This window comes from Hyaena hyaena, unplaced genomic scaffold (assembly GCF_003009895.1).
Source record: "Hyaena hyaena isolate Hyena2069 unplaced genomic scaffold, ASM300989v1 scaffold_4, whole genome shotgun sequence".
Taxonomy (NCBI): domain Eukaryota; kingdom Metazoa; phylum Chordata; class Mammalia; order Carnivora; family Hyaenidae; genus Hyaena; species Hyaena hyaena.
The window spans coordinates 9,104,900-9,122,177 of NW_024080636.1; the positions used below are offsets into that span (position 1 = coordinate 9,104,900).

A 17,278-nucleotide genomic window follows, 5' to 3' on the forward strand; every position below is an offset into this window, starting at 1 on the left:
GTTTCCTGAGGAACCTCCACACTGTTTTCCAGAGGGGCTGTACCAGTTGACATTCCCACCAACAGTGTAGGAGGGTGCCCGTTTCTCCACATCCTCGCCAGCATCTAGAGTTCTCTGATTTGCTCATTTTAGCCACTCTGACTGGCGTGAGGTGGTATCTCAGTGTGGTTATGATTTGTATTTCCCTGATGAGGAGGGATGCTGAGCATCGTTTCCTGTGTCTGTTGGCCATCTGGATGTCCTCTTTGGAGAAGTGTCTGTTCATATCTTCTGCCCATTTCTTCACTGGGTTATTTGTTTTTCGGGTGTGGAGTTTGGTGAGTTCCTTATAGATTCTGGATATTAACCCTTTATCTGATATGTCATTTGCAACTATCTTTTCCCATTCCGTTGGTTGCCTATTAGTTTTGTGGGTTGTTTCCTTTGCTGTGCAGAAACTTTTAATCTTGATGAGGTCCCTATCGTTTATTTTTGCTCTTGATTCCCTTGCTTTTGGGGATGAGTCAAGTAAGAAGTTGCTGCGGGCTCACCAACCCTTAATATTATCATTCTTTTTATTCTAGCGGTTGTGGTTGGTGTATATAATACACCATGGTAGTCTTAATTTGCAATCTCCCTGGTGACTAATAAGGATATATATCTTTTCGTGTATTAATTAGCCATTTGGGTGTTGTCTTTTGGGAAGTCTCTTGCCCATTTTGTATTAGACTGTCTCTTCTTTTTTGATTTGAGGAATTCTCTATTTTCATGGATATAAGTCTTTTGTTGATTTTGTGTTGCAAGCATCTTTCTCACTCTGGCTCACTGCATACCCCCCCCCCTTAGTATTAATGGTATTTTAATGAGCAAAGGTTCAGATTTTTATGTAGTTCAGCTCTTTTTTTTTTTTTTAATTTATGGTTGGTGGGGTTTTTTTTTGTTGTTGTTCTGTTAAGAAACCTTTGTCTAACGCAGTAATGAAAATCTTCTGTATTTTTTTTAGAAGCTTTATTGTTTTACCTTTCAGATTTATATCTATAGTTTACTTGAAACTGATTATTACTATTATTTTTTGGTTTATTTATTTTGAGAGAGAGAGAACACAAGATGGGGAGGACAGAGATAGAGGGAGAGAGAATCCTAAGCAGGCTCCACACTGAGCCTGACACAGGGCTTGATCTCACAACTGTGAAATCCTGACCTGAGCAAAAGTCAAGAACTGGATGCTTAACTGACTGAGCCACCCAGGCACCACTGAAATTGATTCTTATAAATGATGTACAGTTGAAGGTTTTTTTGTTTTTTAATATGGATGTCCAATTAGCTCAGCACCATTTATTGGTAAGGCCCTTCTCTCTCAATTGCTTTACAATAATGTCCCCCCATGATAAGTCGGGCTCACATATGGTGTGTCTACTTCTGGACTTTGTCCTGTTGTCCTTTTTGTAATTGCACTGATGCAATACTGTCCTAATTCCTTTATAAGTTTATACTATATATACTTTATACATATATAGTATACGTATATACTTTATAAAGTATAGCTTTATAAGTTTTGGCCTTTGGTAGTCCTCTCACTTTGGTTTTTTTCAGTATTTCTTTTTACTAATTTTTTACCTTTTGCATTATTTTAAAATGAACAGCTTTTTAAATTTTTTTTTTATTTTTTATTTTTTAATGTTTTATTCATTTCTAGGAGAGAGAGAGAGAGACAGCGTGAACAGGGGAGGGTCAGAGAGAGAGGGAGTCACAGACTGAAACAGGCTCCAGGCTCCGAGCTGGCAGTCAGCACAGAGCCCGACGCGGGGCTCGAACCCACGAACTGCGAGATCATGACCTAAGCGAAAGTCGGACGCTTAACTGACTAAGCCACCCAGGCGCCCCTAAAATGAACAACTTTTTAAAAAAAGTTTATTTATTTCGAGAGAACAAGAGTGTGAGCAGGAGAGGGGCAGAGAAAGAAGGAGAGAGAATCCCAAGCAGGCTACACTCTTGAACTCATGAACCATGAGATCATGACTTGAGCCAAAATCAAGAGTTAGATACTTAACCAGCTGAGGCATCCAGGTGCCCTTAGAATGAGCAACTTTTAGAATGAGTGTCAGTTTCCACATTCTCTCCAGCCTTCCTCCCCCAAAAATCTACCAAAATTTTGATTAGACTTACACTGGCTGTAGATTAGGGTTGGCAAATTATGGCCCACAGGCCAAACCCAACCTGCCACCTAGTTTTGAAAATGAAATTTGACTGAAACACAGCCACTCTTACATATTGTTTATGGCTGGTTTTGTGCTATAGGGACAAAGCTGAGTAGTTAGGGCTTTTTCGATTTCTCTTGGTAGCGTGTTATAATTCTCTGTAGTGGTCTTACACATGTTTCATTAGGTTTATTCTTAGGTAGTTGATATTTTCATATTATTCTAAATATCTTTTTTATCAAAAATTTTTACTGATAGTGGTAGTTACACTTGCAGTTTTACAAAGTAATTTGAAGAGGTCCTTTGTACACTTTGCCCAGTTTTGTCAACGGTGACATCTTACAAAACACTAGCAGAGCGTTATTGCCAGGATATTGACATTCATACAGTCCACTGATCATGTTCCGATTTGTTCAGTTTTGCTTGTAGCTGTGTGTGTGTGTGAGAGAGAGAGAGAGGGAGAGGGAGAAGGAGAGAGGAAGAGGGAGAGAGAGAGAGAGAGTGTATGAAGTTTGGTACCGTTCGTCACCTATATAGGTTCATTTATCCATTATCAAAGTCAGGATGCTGAACACTTCCATTTTTTTTTTTTAATAACATTTATTTTTGAGACAGAGAGATAAAGCACTAGTGGGGGAGGGGCACAGAGAGAGGGAGACACAGAATCTGAAGCAGCTCCAGGCTCCACGCTGTCAGCACAGAGCCCAATCTGGGTCTTGAACCCACTAACTGTGAGATAATGACCTGAGCCAAAGTTGGACACTTAACCAACTGCACCACTCAGGCGCCCCTTTATCAAATGTTTAGAAATAAATTTTTATGTTCTTATATAATGATATGGGGGCATACTCTCTCATTTTATGTTTCCTGGAAGAGTGTATATAAGATTACGGTTATTTTTCTTTAAATATTTGATAGAATTCACTAGAAAGGTCATTAGAACCTGAAGTTTTCTGTAGGAGAGGCTTTTAATTATAGATTTTGCTTCTTTTAATGCTCAAGAATGATTCAGGTTTTCTATTCCTTTTTGTCAGTTTGAGATGAGTGTGTTTTTCAAGGAAATTTTTCATTTTTCTGAATTTACGTAAATTGGCATCAGATTGTTTCTGCTAACCCTGCCCTAGTGATAACTCACGGGCTCGGTCGTGATGCCCCTTGTTTCATTCCTCATGTTGTTCGTGGCGCCTTCTCTAGGGTGTGGTTATTTTCTTCACAGGCCCCTCCCTGTCCCCCTTTCTCTTTCTTCTCCCTTCCCTTCCTCCCATCTCAGCGTGATTGTGACTGGGGTCCCCCAGCGACGTGGGCCTTTTCTGTGCCCCCACCCCCATCCCCATTAGACGCCTGGGTCTACCTCAGTGGCCTGCACGTCGTAGGCACTTCATCTCTGGCTGAGCCGAGCTGAGCCCTTAGGTGTGTGGCTGAGGACTGGCCCAGGCTTCTCCACCTCCGGCTCCACCCTCGCCTGCAGCCCACCTCCATGCCCACCTGTCCACACCCTGTTGGCGCTGGTTGCCAGCCTGCCGTGCGTCACCGCCTTTTACTTTGTAGAACCTTAGTCCTCTTTCCCTTCCTCTGGCTGCAGCCTGTCAGCCACCTGCTGGCTCGTGCATTCTGTGCTGTCAGGTGCATCCCAGGTCTGGGCATTGTAGCGATGACCACGTTACAGCTCAGGGCTGTTCACACTGGTTATTCCTGTTGAGAAAACTTGAGGCAGTAGTGAACGAGCGGTACTGAACGGCTGCTGTGCCATCTCAGGAGATTTGTGTCACTGGAGCATAAAGCCTCTGACCGTGCAGCAGATCTCCATCAGCCGGGGGTCCCCATGGGCCCCTCCACTGCCATGTAGGTTTCCCTGTGTTCAGGTCTCTGCCTGTCCTAGGAGACGTCTGCCTTGTAACTTTTTTAGGTCTCTCCATAATTTCTGCTCAGTATAATTGAAAATTAATCTTTCTCGTGAGAGGTCTTGGGGGAAGCATCTCACGGTTGTCAGGCTTTTCAGGGTGTGTTCAATTTCAGGTGATTCTGTTCTTGAAGAAGAAAGACAAGTTCATCAGCCTGGTGCTGCAGCACATTGGCACCTCGGCTCTCATGGACCTGCTGCTGCGCCTCGTCAGCTGCGTGGAGCCGGCCGGGCTCCGGCAGGACGTCCTGCGTGTGAGTGTGTGGCCCCTCCCCTCTGGAGCCTTCTCCCTGACGTCAGGTGTTTTGCAGGGTCTCTGAGTACATGGTAAGGGCCTGCTCCGGGGAGGCCAGAGTGGGTGAAGGCGCTCAGAGAGCGCTAACTCGGTGTGATCTTCTCCCTGGGGAGCCATCAGGGCTTCTTGTCAAGGCTTGTATTTAAGGCATGATCTGCAGTCTGTACCTTTTCTGCTGCACTGCCTTAGTCTATTGAGAAGCAAAGAGCAGAGTGTTCCTTTTCCCCCTGACAGTCTCTGGGCTCCTTCTCTGTGAAGAAGAAAGGACTTTACTCACTGCCCCAAGACCCTAGTGTCCCTACGGCCTCTGAGCAGGAGCTCTGTCAGGTCCGGGCTCTATTATCTGGCACCTACCTGTGAAGAAAGGACCGGCCGACAAGGATTCTGTGCAGAGAAATCACAGAGACCTGCGCAGGCCTGTGTTTTGTCCTGGAGTCTGCACACGTGTCTGTCCTGACAGGCTTGCAGCCTGACAAGCTGCTTGTAGCTCCCTGAGGGCTTTCCCAGAGGAGAGGAGGCTTCTCGTCTCAGAGAAGCCAGGAAATGAGTGCTGGACAAACTGTTCACTGTTGTTTGGCAGGTTTTGTCTGTGATACAAAATTTAAAATAAAGGCTTGGTCCTTCTTGCCCATCTTCATCTCCTGGGACCCAGTACCAGTTGTCATCAGGGTGGCTGCTCTCACGTTTAGGTTCATTATGGAGCAGCCTCCCGCGAAGAGTCAATCACAGCAGCTAAGTTAGGCAGTGAGACGCAGCAGGAGCGTCCGCCGTAGTTAACAGCGGAAAGCCTGCGTTAACTTCACACTGAGTGGATGCGGAGGCAGATCTCCCAGTTATGGATAAGGAAACTCACCCCAGGGGGTCTTCCCTGGGCCCCCACCGCCTTCCAGCCTCGCACAGTGTTGGGCACTGTAGTCCTCACAGCGTGTGGGTACCTGCACCAGGCCTCTTTGCTTCTCCCAATCTGGGAAAGGCCCTGATGCTGCAGAGCACAGAGCATCCACGTGCTGCCGGCCTGCGCGCCGGGGGAGCCCCATTAGTGCCTGGGTGGCTCTGGGCTCCAGCTCATTCTGTCTTGGGAGATGTCCTGAGGGCAGTATGCTTAGGGGTCTGTGTCCCTTCTTTATGGAGCTCGGCTCCCTCCAGAAGTTGGTCACCACTTGTTTTTTCTGGGTCTGGGTGGACATACATGTTGGGCAGAGAATCTCTATCCCTGGAACCTGGCATGTGGATTTCTTCTGCGCTACGGACGTTTCTTCTGTTTAGTTAGATGTGAACAGCATCATTGACAGGCCCCTTTTCCCTTTCAGTGGCTTAATGAAGAGAAGATCATCCAGAGGCTGGTGGAGCTGATCCACCCAAGTCAGGATGAAGATGTGAGTATGGCTCCTGTGGAGCCCGCCTCGCGCAGAGCCCCTCACTCGGGGCTGCTGGGGAACACTCTCTGCTGCTCTCTGAGGGCAAGAGTTAAATTCTTTTCTTCCCTCAATCAAGCATAGACTTCTAGACTATTTCTTTTCACTAAACAAAAGTAATACACACATGTTATAAAAAACAATTTGACCAGAATCGTATTAGTTAACTCCTCTCTGGCCAAGTAACCAAATTACCCCAAAGCTTAATTGCTTATAAGAACAAGTATTTTTTATCTCCGTTTCTATTAGGGACCTGGACATGGCTTAGTGGGTCCTCTTCCCAGGGTCTCTCGCAAGACTGTGGTCGTTTCAGGGCTCAGCTGGGGGAGGCCCTGCCTCCAGGGTCACCAGTGGCTCGGCAGGACTCCGTTCCTTGAGGCCGTGGACCTGTCCACGGGGCAGCTCACAGCGTGCTGCTGGCTTCCCTGGGAGTGAGCAAGACGGAGGTCATTCTTCTGTAGATCCATTTTAGAAGGGGCCGTCTGCACAGCTGTGGTCTGCGCTCTAGAAGTGAGGGGCTGAGGAGGTGGGGTTTATGAAGCCATAGGCCCCTGGGAGGGAGGCCCCCCACTCCAGTGTGGAAGTATGCAGTGTGGCCGGGGGGCTTCCTCTTGGCCCACCCTGCCTGCTCCCTGCAGCGATCACCGTTGAGAGTTTGGGGTTTATTTTTTCTCTTCATGACAAAAGTAAACAGATATGCTGCCCCCAGCAGTTTGGGAACAGTGGTGCCAACCTGTGTCTGAGCCTTCGCTGTGGCCTGGCCACCATGTTCTCTGTTCCTCTCTGCCCACAGGGCCGTCAGATAGCCGGGTGAGGGTGCCTATGCTCTGTACTGAGGAGAGCGGGTGCCCCTCCTCCAGCGTGAGCGCCGCAGGCTGACCAGCCTGTTCCCTGGCCCAGATGCAGGCGTGAGGCCTCAGGGACCACCTGGCTGTTTTTGTTTCTCCCTAAAATAGTCATGCAAGCACTTCTTTAGCCCAGAGTTCCCATATCGTGCACATCAGGGTTGCATGTTCTGACACTCCCAGCAAGGAGCCAGGGGCTGAGTTTCTCTCAGGCTGGTTTATCTGCACCACTAACACTCCACGTTGCTGCCAGTGCACTGATCCCAGATTTTCATGAGTTAAGGATTGATGGTTCCCAGAAAAGCTGAGGCCTCTGTTTTTTCTGTAGCACATTATCTGTTTCCATTAGCTCAAAGGACTCATTCTGAGTACTACCAGCTACAGTTTAATACTTAATATCTTAAGTATTAAACTACAGTGGCAGTAACATGGTCACATATGCAGCATATCTCAAAATGGTTCAAGGGAGAGAGCAATGTCTGTGTGGTGTGTCTGATCCTCGAGAGCCCTATTTGGACTCTTTGGGTTAGTTCAGTACAGCTAAAAGGTCTGACCAGATTGCATCCTGACATCAGAAAGGCCAACCAGGCGTCTCTGAAATGGACTTGTTCAGAGTCCAGTGCATCCTTCTGAGAACTGAGCAGTGGACGGCTCTGCTGGCCTCTCTCCTCAGCCCTGAGGGGAGTGCTGCGTCTCCTTTTCCTTCCAGAGACAGTCCAACGCCTCTCAGACTCTCTGTGACATCGTCAGGCTGGGCAGAGAGCAGGGCACTCAGCTGCAGGAGGCCCCGGAGCCAGACCCCCTCCTCACCGTGCTGGAGTCGTGAGTGCTGGGTGCATTGTAGGTGCCTGGCCGGGGGCGGGGGGGGCGGGGGCGGGACTTTCTGAGCTTGAGGAGGCCTCCAAGCCCTGCCCTGAGCACAGCCAGATACTGCAGATACTCGGATTCTGGTGAGCTGGCTGTGAAATACCCCATCTAGTTAACTTGATGAGCCTGTTTCTCATGGGAGGAGGTGGCTCCCGGGGCTCCCGGCAGGTGTAGCGACTGCAGACCGCCAGGGGCAGGAGAGTCGTGAGAGCCCTGGGCGCCCGGCCTGAGGCCCGAGCAAAGCCCCTCGAGTTTTCAGGTGTTGCTCCTTCATGGAGAGGAGAGGTGGTCCTTTGGACGCTTGCCTGTGCGTCTGCCCCAGCAGCAGTGACCTCTGTGTGCCTGACAGGCAGGACTGTGTGGAGCAGCTTCTGAAGAACATGTTTGATGGAGACCAGACTGAGAGCTGCCTCGTTAGTGGGACTCAGGTGTTACTTACCTTGTTGGAAACAAGGCGGGCTGGGTGAGTCTCTCGCATGGAGCTTGACTGTGATGAGTGGTCTGGGTTTGTGGGGTTTTAATTAATTGCTAATGATGGGTAGACTCTCCTTGTTGAAAAGATAAACCTACGGCTCCTTGACCTTTGGCATCAGTCACGTTCCCGCCTCAGCCTGAAGGCGCTCAATGTCACCGGCTTACAAAGTGTTTATAGATGTATCTGTGGAATAGGTATGGACAGTGGGTTTCCCTGTGGACTGTCCCAGTGTGTGGTGTGTGTATGTGGTGTTTGTGTGTACACGCCCATGTGTAAGTGTGTGTGTCTGATCTGCTCTGTCCTATCATGTGCTGTGGTGGTGGCCTGTCTCCCGGGGTGACTAGTTCTCTTATTTCTTCATTGAAGCCCCCAGCACTGATAAAATGTACTTTAAAAGTTAAAAAAACAAAAACAAAAAACCCAAAAAGGGCATCTGGGTGGCTCAGTTAAGTGTCCAGCTCTTGATCTCAGCTTAGATTCTTGATCTTGGAGTCTGAGATCAAGCCCCATATTGGGCTCTTCACTGGGCGTGAAGCCTACTTAAAAAATAGTAACAATAGGGGCGCCTGGGTGGCCCAGTTGGTTAATCATCTGACTTTGGCTCAGGTCATGATCTCACGGTTCGTGGGTTCGAGCCCTGCATGGGGCTCTGTACTGGTGGTCAGCTCAGAGCCTGGAGCCTGCTTTGGATTCTGTGTCTCCCTCTCTCTCTGACCCTCCCCTGCTCATGCTGCCTCTCTCTGTCTATCAGAAATAAATAAAAACATTTAAAAAAATTTTTTTAAAAAGTAACAATAACAAGGGGCGCCTGGGTGGCCCAGTTGGTTAAGTGTCTGACTTCGGCTAAGGTCATGATCTCACGGTTTGTGGGTTCGAGCCCCACACTGGGCTCTGTGCTGACACCTCAGAGCCTGGAGCCTGTTTCAGATTCTGGGTCTCCCCCTTTCTCTTTGTCCCTTCCCTGCTTGTGTTCTATTTCTCAAAAATAAACATTTAAGAAATCAAAAAATAGGGGCGCCTGGGTGGCTTAGTCGGTTAAGCATCCGACTTTCCGACTTTCGCTCGGGTCATGATCTCGCGGTTTGTGGGTTCGAGCCCCGCGTCAGTCTCTGTGCTGACTGCCAGCTCGGAGCCTGGAGCCTGTTTCAGTCTGTGACTCCCTCTCTCTCTGACCCTCCCCTGCTCACGCTGTCTCTCTCTCCTAGAAATAAATAAAACATTTAAAAAAAAAAAGAAAGAAAGAAATCAAAAAATAGTAATAGCAACAACCAAAGAATAAGAAAATGACAAGAAATTGAGTTAATCTTGGTATGAGATTATTAGCAGTTTTCCTCTTTCTTTCTCTGGGATCTGTTACATACCTATTAGTTTATTACCTAAAAATAGAATTATGACATCATTGTTTTTTCTAGTTAGACAACCAGGATATTGATTTTTTTAATGTTTATTATTTTGAGAGAGAGAGCGAGAAAGCACATGCGTTGTGCAGAGGGGCAGAGGGAGAGGGAGAGAGACGGTCCCAGGCAGGCCCCGCAGTGTCAGTGCAGAGCCTGATGTAGGGCTTGATGCCACCAACCATGGGATTATGACCTGAGCCCAAGTCAGACGCTTAACTGACTGAGCCCCCGAGGCGCCCTAAGAATATTGATTTTTTTTTTTTTCATCTTCGTGAATCCTGGAAGTCTGGGCCTTTTCTGTAGGATGTAGGGATTCTTGTCAAGACCTCTCCCAGCCTTGCCTGCAATAAAGGGACAGCATGAAAATGAGACATAAAAACAGAGATGAGCCAGCTGATTCTCTTTTTTTTATTCTTGTTTTGTATTTAAAATATTTTTTTATAACGGTCACGTATTACTTTTGTAACTGGAAAAAGCGTTTAAATAAAGATCTCAGAGAAATTAGTTTGAAAAAGCTGGAGGGACAGTGTGGAGTCCTGTCTCCTGTTTCTCAGCCAAGGAGTGGGAACAGTGGTGAATATCTCTAAAACCAGAGGCAGGGGCCAGGGCTGGTTCCGGTGTGTGTGAGGTGCCGCCAGCCCCGAGGGAGGTGAGGGGGCTGTCCTTGGCCGTCACCTGGGAACGTTTTCTAAAGGCCACTGGTGCCCTTCTCTTCTCTCTGTACCAGTCATCCAACCCCTCCCGTGCCAATGGGTGGAGAAATTGGGGGGAGAGGTGTGACAGAGGACGGGGGCGTATACCCTGTGCGTCCATCTGCTGTCCTCATCCACAGGACAGAGGGCCTGGTGGACTCCTTTTCTCAGGGACTGGAAGGGCTGTGCACCGTCAGCAGCAGTGTACTGCACGGCATTGAGCCACGACTGAAGGACTTCCATCAGCTCCTGCTCAGCCCGCCAAAGGTGGGTGACCCCGAACAGCTGTTAGGTCCCTATGCAGGCATCGTAGGCAGGATGATTGGCAAGCAGATGACCAGACCTGCCAACCTGAGAGCCACCAGACAGACCCCAGAGGCGTGTTTCCATAGCCTCATCTGCCGAATGTCCGTCTCTTCCCTGAGGTAAAGCCTGGAGGGGGGGCACGTTTTGCAGCTCCCCAGATGACTCTTGCTCTCTGAAATAGGGGTCATGTGAGGGTCCAAGTTTACTACAGGTCTGGCCTCCAAGTCGGGGGCACCTGTCAAGGGTCAGGAAGGGTCCTAGGGGAGGCCTTTGCTCAGCTCAACAGCTCCGGGCAGCACTTGGGTCAGACGGAGAAGGGTTCATTTGCTTAGCTGCCACCAAGCTTACCATGGAGTCCTCTCCTCAGTCAGGGCCCCTTTCCCTTTCTTTTGGTGCTTCATAGCACCCACCACAATCTGTTGCACTATGAAGGTAAGGATTCTGGAACATTTCATTAATGAGACATTATGTGGCATGTGTGGGGTCAAAAACCCTCGGGGTCCAGTGGAGCTGTTACCCATCTCCTCTGAGAGTGATCATGGGGTATCTGGTAGCTCAGGGTCCTGACACTGTGCTCCCCAGAGAGCTGGCCCCAAGTTGGACGTGTCTCATGACCTGAGGTGCATATCTCTCTGCTTAGTTTGCTGGGACCAGAGAGCCCTGGGCTTCTGGGGACAGTAGACCACCATTGCTCACTGTTTTGTGAGGCCCTGAAGGACATGGTGGGGTTCCTGACTCTGCGGACCCCTTACTTCGTCTAGCAGGCAGCACTGGCCTGAGGAGCCCCGCACACACATCGCAAGCCTCCCCAGGCCGAGCCGCCTCACGGAACAGTGGCCCGACGTCCCTCTGAGCAGTTAGCACCAGAGTTAAGAGAAGTCAGTCATGGCCATGCACGCTGGTTGCAAGGCTCTGACTGGGGGGTGCCCCTGTGTTCATAGAAAAAAGCGATCCTGACCACCATTGGCGTGCTGGAGGAACCCCTGGGGAACGCCCGTCTGCACGGCGCCCGCCTCATGGCTGCACTGCTGCACACGAACACACCCAGCATCAACCAGGAGCTGTGCCGGCTCAACACCATGGGCTTGCTGCTGGTGAGGGGGCGCTGCTGCCGGCCCCGCGCGGCTCTCTGCGAGTCTTGTGCGGTCTGCAGGGGGTGGGCAGACAGGGCAGGTGCGCTGGGCAGGGGTCCGTTGGGGGCAGGCAGCTGGACCTCAGCATCGGACAAGGTTCTGCTCTGAACAGGCAGAGTCTATGGAGAAACCATTTCCGAGACCCGCCGCAGGGTTGACCGCACAGGTTGCTGGTGAAGTGCACTGAGAGACTGTGGGACAGGCCTTGGTGTAGATTCACAGACAACTGCCCCGAAAGCAGAGGGCAGATTTCTAATCCACTGTGAGGGAATGGGGTGATGCGGTCCATTTCCTTCCTTTTTCTGCCCGAGGTAGAACTTTTATTACAGCTCTCCAACATAAAACATCCTAAAAGGGCAGCTCCTGGTCACTCACGGTAGAAGGCCACCAGCAGCTTTGGCCCAGGCCAGTGGGGAATGGCCCTCTCTTCAGCAGATGCCCTTTGGTGCCTGTGGGAGAGCGGCCGGCAGGCAAGGCCGGCAGAGCGACGCTGGCCGTGGGCAGCAGGCCCCACCGCGGAAGGCAGCTGCTGACCGGGAGGGCGGCACCCTGGCTGCGCACCGTGAGCCCGCGGGGTCTCGGTCTCCCAGCATCCCTCCTGCCTTGCCTTAGGGCCTCTACTCCCAGAGAACTGAAATCTTTTCTAATTCAAATTCTTATCCAGCATCAGACTCTGGCTCAGGTCATGATCTCGCAGTTTGTGGGTTCGAGCCCCACGTTGAGCTCTGTGCTGACAGCTCAGAGCCTGGAGCCTGCTTCTCTCTCTCTCTCTCTCTCTCTCTCTGCCCCTCCCCTGCTCATGTTCTGTCTCTCTCTCTGTGTCTGTCTCTGTCTCTCTCAAAAATAAACAAACATTAAAAAAAAAAATTCTTATCCCAGAAGGGGGCAGCCTGGGGACTAGGCCTGAAGTACCTACTTAAGTGTCTTACGGGGTTTAGAAGTCAGCTGGGCACTGCTGTACCTGAAATCCCAGATACGGAGCAGGGGTTCGTTTTTTAAAGACTTCCTTTCCTTTTTCTCTCTTCAAAAAAACCTCTCCCACCTCCCTTTTTTGCTTTGATTTCATTGTAGGAAGATATATATAACATAAAATGTATCATTTTTGTAATTTACAAGTGTATAATTCAATAGCATTAAGTACATTCCCAATGTTGTATAACCATTGCCACTATCTGTTTCTGGAACTTTCTCAAACAGAAACTCTGACCAGTAAGCAGTCTGTCCCCCACCCCCTCACCCAGCCCCAGGCAACTCCATCTACCTTGTGTCTCCTTGAGTCTGACTCTCGTAGGGACCGTACAGAGGTGGAGCCACACAGCATTTGGCCTTTTGTGTCTGGCTTATGTCACTCAGCTCCGTGTTCTCAAGGTTCATCCGTGTGGTGGCACGTGGCAGGATTTCCTTCATTTCTAAAGGTGGATAACATTCCGTTGTGTGGAGGGACCACATTTAGTTTATCCAGAGTCATCAGCTGATGGACACTTGGGTGACTTCCAGTTTGGGGCTGCTTTGAACATGCTGCTGTGAACATGGGTGTGCACGTGTCTCTTTGACGTGCGTACCGACAGGCGGGACTGACAGCCACACAGTAGTTCTGCGTGCGTCTGTTTGAGGAGCCAGCAGGTTTCCCTGGTAGCTGCACCATTTTACCAGCCACATCCTCACCAATGCGGCAGGCGCCACCCTCCTTGCCAGTGCCTCCCCGCTGGCCTACAGGACCAGAGAGTCACAGACAGACTGCTGTCCCCACCGTGGTCTGGGGGAGGGAAGCAACTGTCCGCTAGGCTTGAGCACGTGTAGCTGAGGTTTGGGCCCCACTGGGTTCCTTTGGGGGGTGTCCACCTCTCGATTTCCCGTCCCCTCCCGAATAGGGTCCCTGGTTGTGGGAATTTCACATACTTCAGTAACTCGTGGGTCAAGGCAGAATCGTAAAGGAAGAATAATGAACATACATAGCGAAGTGTGTACCATGTACTTAAGGTAGATACCACAAAAAAAATACACTGGGGGGAAAAAAAAGGCTAAAAAATTAATGAGTTAGGCTTCTGAGTTAAGGACAAAAAGATAAGCCCAGCATAGGATGTGTTCAGATGAGAGCCAGAGATTCATGAGATGGAAGGGCAGGTGGCTCTTGGTCAAGAGTCCTAACGGAGAGACCACCTCAAGGGGATACTGTCAGCACCCGCCTGGCCGCCCACACGCCTGGGGGACCGCGTGTGGAAATGGCACGCTGCCATGACAGCGATCCCTTGCCTCTGTGGTCCCGCTGCCAGGAGAAAACCTGTCCCAAGGACTTTCCTCTGTCCTCTCTTTACCCAGGACCTGTTTTTTAAGTATACCTGGAATAACTTCCTGCATTTCCAAGTGGAGCTATGCATCGCCGCTATTCTCTCCCACGCTGCCCGCGAGGACAGGGCAGAAGCCAGTGGAGTGGAGAGCAGGGTGGAGCTTCTGCCCAGGAGCGGGGACCCAGAGGCCCCCCAGCCTGATGCCAGCCGCCCCGAGAACACAATGGTGACCCATGTAAGTCCAGCCAGCGTCTTGTGTGTTGCTGTGTGCCCTTCCCGTCACTGTGGGCTGAGCCCCACCCTGACTTGATAGCAGCGCTGACATGGGCCACCTGTGGCCACCCCCTAAGCCTCCTATGACGTGGGTGCACTGCCCTCCCTCCACCCTGAGACAGACTCATGAAGAAAATGTGCCTGTTCGCCAGGGAGCCGAGGGCAGGCCCCGCGGTGGGCCGTGCTCACCAGAGGGGGCCGGAGCACCTGGATGTGGCCCCAGGGTCTGTCCTTCGGCCGGTCCCCTGTGTCCAGTCGTGTCTGCGGCCGTCCTGATGAGGCCGTGAAGGAAAGTGCGCAGGAAAGAGAATGTGGAAGGAAGTCTCATGAGAAAACTTTCTGGGGCTGCGGACCCTTTGAAAGGAAAGTCTGTCCTTTCTCTCGTCACTTCTGTGCTGGCCTGGGAGCGCCTCATGGGGGCTCCCCTCTGGGACTGCCCACAGCTCTTCCCAGGGTCCTTGTCTGCGTCTCCCGTGCCCTCACAGCTAACGCCGTGCCTGGCGTAGCAGTGTTAGCAAGTGTGTGCTTAGGGGAGAGGAAACAGCCGTGTGGGTGGGCGCCATGAGGAGGTGGGCACAGACTCCCCTCCCTGAGTCAGGGAGCCCACTGGTCCCTGCTTCCCTGGGGAGGCCCGGGGCTCGGGGGGACGGCTCTGACCCTCAGGCTGGCTGTGAGGCTCGGACAGGAGGGACAGAAGTGTCTGACCAGAGAGGCCTGCAGCATACCGGCCTGCGCTGGACGGCGGCCCAGGGGATACATAGCTGGGGGCAGGTGCCTTCACACCGGTGAGGGACCCTCACCCCGATGAGAGGCCCTGTATGGAGTGGGGTGTGAGGTGGGTCCCAGAACAAATGTGCAGGCAACAGGAAATGGCATCCAGGCCCAGAGGCCAGAGGGGGCACTCGGGCCCAATCCTTGCTTTTGGACAGAGAAAGTGGGAGGCAGCCAAGGGGAAGGAGCGGAGCTGGGGCGCCCACTGGGCCGCACCCGCCCTGCTGTTTGGACTGCAGGGAGGCACAGGGGACTTTGTGCTGACGTGCCTGCTTGCTGCCAGCCTAACTCACGTGGTCCGGGGGCGGGTGGAGGGCAGCGTGCAGCTCTGCAGACCCTGACCGGGGACACCGGTCCCCCTAGCTGTTCCAGAAGTGCTGCCTGGTCCAGCGGATCCTGGAAGCCTGGGAAGCCAACGATCACGCACAGTAAGGACCCACGGGAGCTGCAGGGGGTGCCTGAGGGCCTGGTGCAGGGCTCTGGTGGGGAACATCTGGAAGTGCTGGCCAGGGAGGGTCGGGCCTGGGGTGACCGGGAGAGACAGGCAGAGCCACTTTGCCCCTCGCCCCACCCTGCCCCAGAGACCCCAGCCTTCCACGCAGGGTGTTCTCAGTCCCCCGGCTCCCCGTCCCGCCGCCACCCGCTTCTCCTGCTAAGCCCCGACCCTCAGCAGTGTGTCTGCGCTACTTCCTGCTCCCCCTCCCCCACCCGGCCTCTCGTGACCTGAGCAGCTGGGATCTTTTTTTTTTTTTTTTTTATTTCTGAGAGAGAAAGAGACAGTGAGAGCAGGGGAGGGTCAGAGAGAGGGAGACACAGAATCCGAAACAGGCTCCAGGCTCTGAGCTGACTGTCCGCACAGAGCCCGACGCGGGGCTCGAACCCACGAGCCACGAGATCGTGACCTGAGCTGAAGTCTGACGCCCAACCGACTGAGCCCCCCAGGCGCCCCAACTGGGATCTTTTTGAAACACACGGATGGTTGACCACCCAGGCCCCTGTGTAGGCAGCCCCTGCCCACAGCCCTGCCCTCACCATGCCCTCACCCGGTCCTGCCCAACTGCTGCTTCTGGGGGGCTCTGACCTCACCCGCGTCACGGCTCACGTCCTGCTGTTACTGACCCCACCAGGTGCTGTCCTCTGCAGAATGTGCACGATGACTAGGAGGGGTCAGCTGTCCTTCCTTGGGCCCAGCCCACGTGATACCAGTGAAGCCCGTGCGCAGCTGCTCTTCCTTTGTGTGCCTGTGCACACGGGTGTCTTTTGCGGCGGGGGACTCACTCCTGTCACTGAGGGGCCCACGACTCCACAGGGGCTGGGACTCATGGCTCCCTCCTGACCCCTTCCTGTGCCAGGCTGGGCTCACTGACTCAGGAGCCCACCTTTGCTTCCTCTCCTGGGCACCGTCAGGCTTTAAGGACAGAGAGCTTGGTCGAAAGTGACTTTGTCCCCTCTGAGCATTTAACCCCTTCCTAGCACAAGGGGCTTTAAAGACTTACCTTGTGTTGGGTCCCGTGTGTGACAGACGAGAGGTTGAATGTGAAGCTGCGTGTGCTTGTCAGCGTGGGGTGGGGAGGTGGACAGAAGCCAGGGCTCAGGCCTCGGGGTGTGTAGAGCTTGGCGAGCGAGGCCGTTTGCAGACTGGGGCGCCAGGCAGTGGCAGGACAGCTCCCCGCTGCTGCCCACCTGGAGCAGCCCCTGCCCGGCTCTGGGCGCCCCCGCCGGTCAGCACCGTGGCAGGAGCGTGCTGCACTGTGGCCTCTGAACACCTCCTGCCCCGCTGGCTGTTCCTTGGGGACAGCCGGCCCTGGGTGGAGCTGGGAGGGCCTCTGGGAGCCAGGACAGGCCAGAGGTGTCTGCGTGCGGGCAGAGAGGCGCCGCGTCCGACCAGCCCTGCAGGGTGGGCGCAGGCCCACCAGGCCCTGCTGGTGTGGAGGTCCCGTGGCTGCCTCAGTCTCTGGTCTCTGCAGTGGCGCCCGCCGCATTAGCCTCCTTGTGGTGCGAGTGGAGGTGCTCTCCAAACAGAGGCGTCCTTCGGCTGGGGTTCTCAGAGCAGGGTGGCGGGGGGGGGGGGGGCTCGGGGGGCTGGGGGACACACAGTGAGGGAAACCGAGTGGCCCCCTGATGCTGCCCTTCACTTTCAGGGCAGCGGGTGGCATGAGGAGAGGCAACATGGGCCACCTTACCCGGATCGCCAACGCGGTGGTGCAGAATCTGGAGAGGGGCCCCGTGCAGACCCACATCAGTGAGGTCATCCGAGGTGAGCCCTTCCTGCCCTGCCCTCCAGGCAGCAGGGCTCCGTTGTGGGTCTGCCCCTGCCCCCCACTCAGCCCTATCTCCTGCCCCTGCCCCTGCCCCTGCCCCCTGCCCCCTGCCCCTGCCCCCCCAGCCCCTGCGCCTGCCCCCCCAGCCCCTGCCCCCTGCCCCTGCCCCCTGCCCCCGCCCCT

The 17,278-nt window shown here is 52.8% G+C and overlaps 1 protein-coding gene across 9 annotated transcripts in view; it reads left to right on the forward strand.

The window, feature by feature from the left end:
• PPP6R2 (protein phosphatase 6 regulatory subunit 2) overlaps positions 1-17,278 on the forward strand; it is an 82,672-nt gene that overhangs the window by 56,375 nt on the left and 9,019 nt on the right. For all 9 annotated transcript variants that reach the window (XM_039234774.1, XM_039234801.1, XM_039234812.1 and 6 more), the window contains 9 exons: positions 4,194-4,331; positions 5,683-5,748; positions 7,342-7,454; positions 7,849-7,962; positions 10,204-10,330; positions 11,311-11,463; positions 13,822-14,025; positions 15,198-15,262; positions 16,976-17,091. In XM_039234774.1, coding sequence (XP_039090705.1) covers positions 4,194-4,331; positions 5,683-5,748; positions 7,342-7,454; positions 7,849-7,962; positions 10,204-10,330; positions 11,311-11,463; positions 13,822-14,025; positions 15,198-15,262; positions 16,976-17,091 — 1,096 coding nt within the window. The remainder of the gene's footprint in view (positions 1-4,193; positions 4,332-5,682; positions 5,749-7,341; positions 7,455-7,848; positions 7,963-10,203; positions 10,331-11,310; positions 11,464-13,821; positions 14,026-15,197; positions 15,263-16,975; positions 17,092-17,278) is intronic.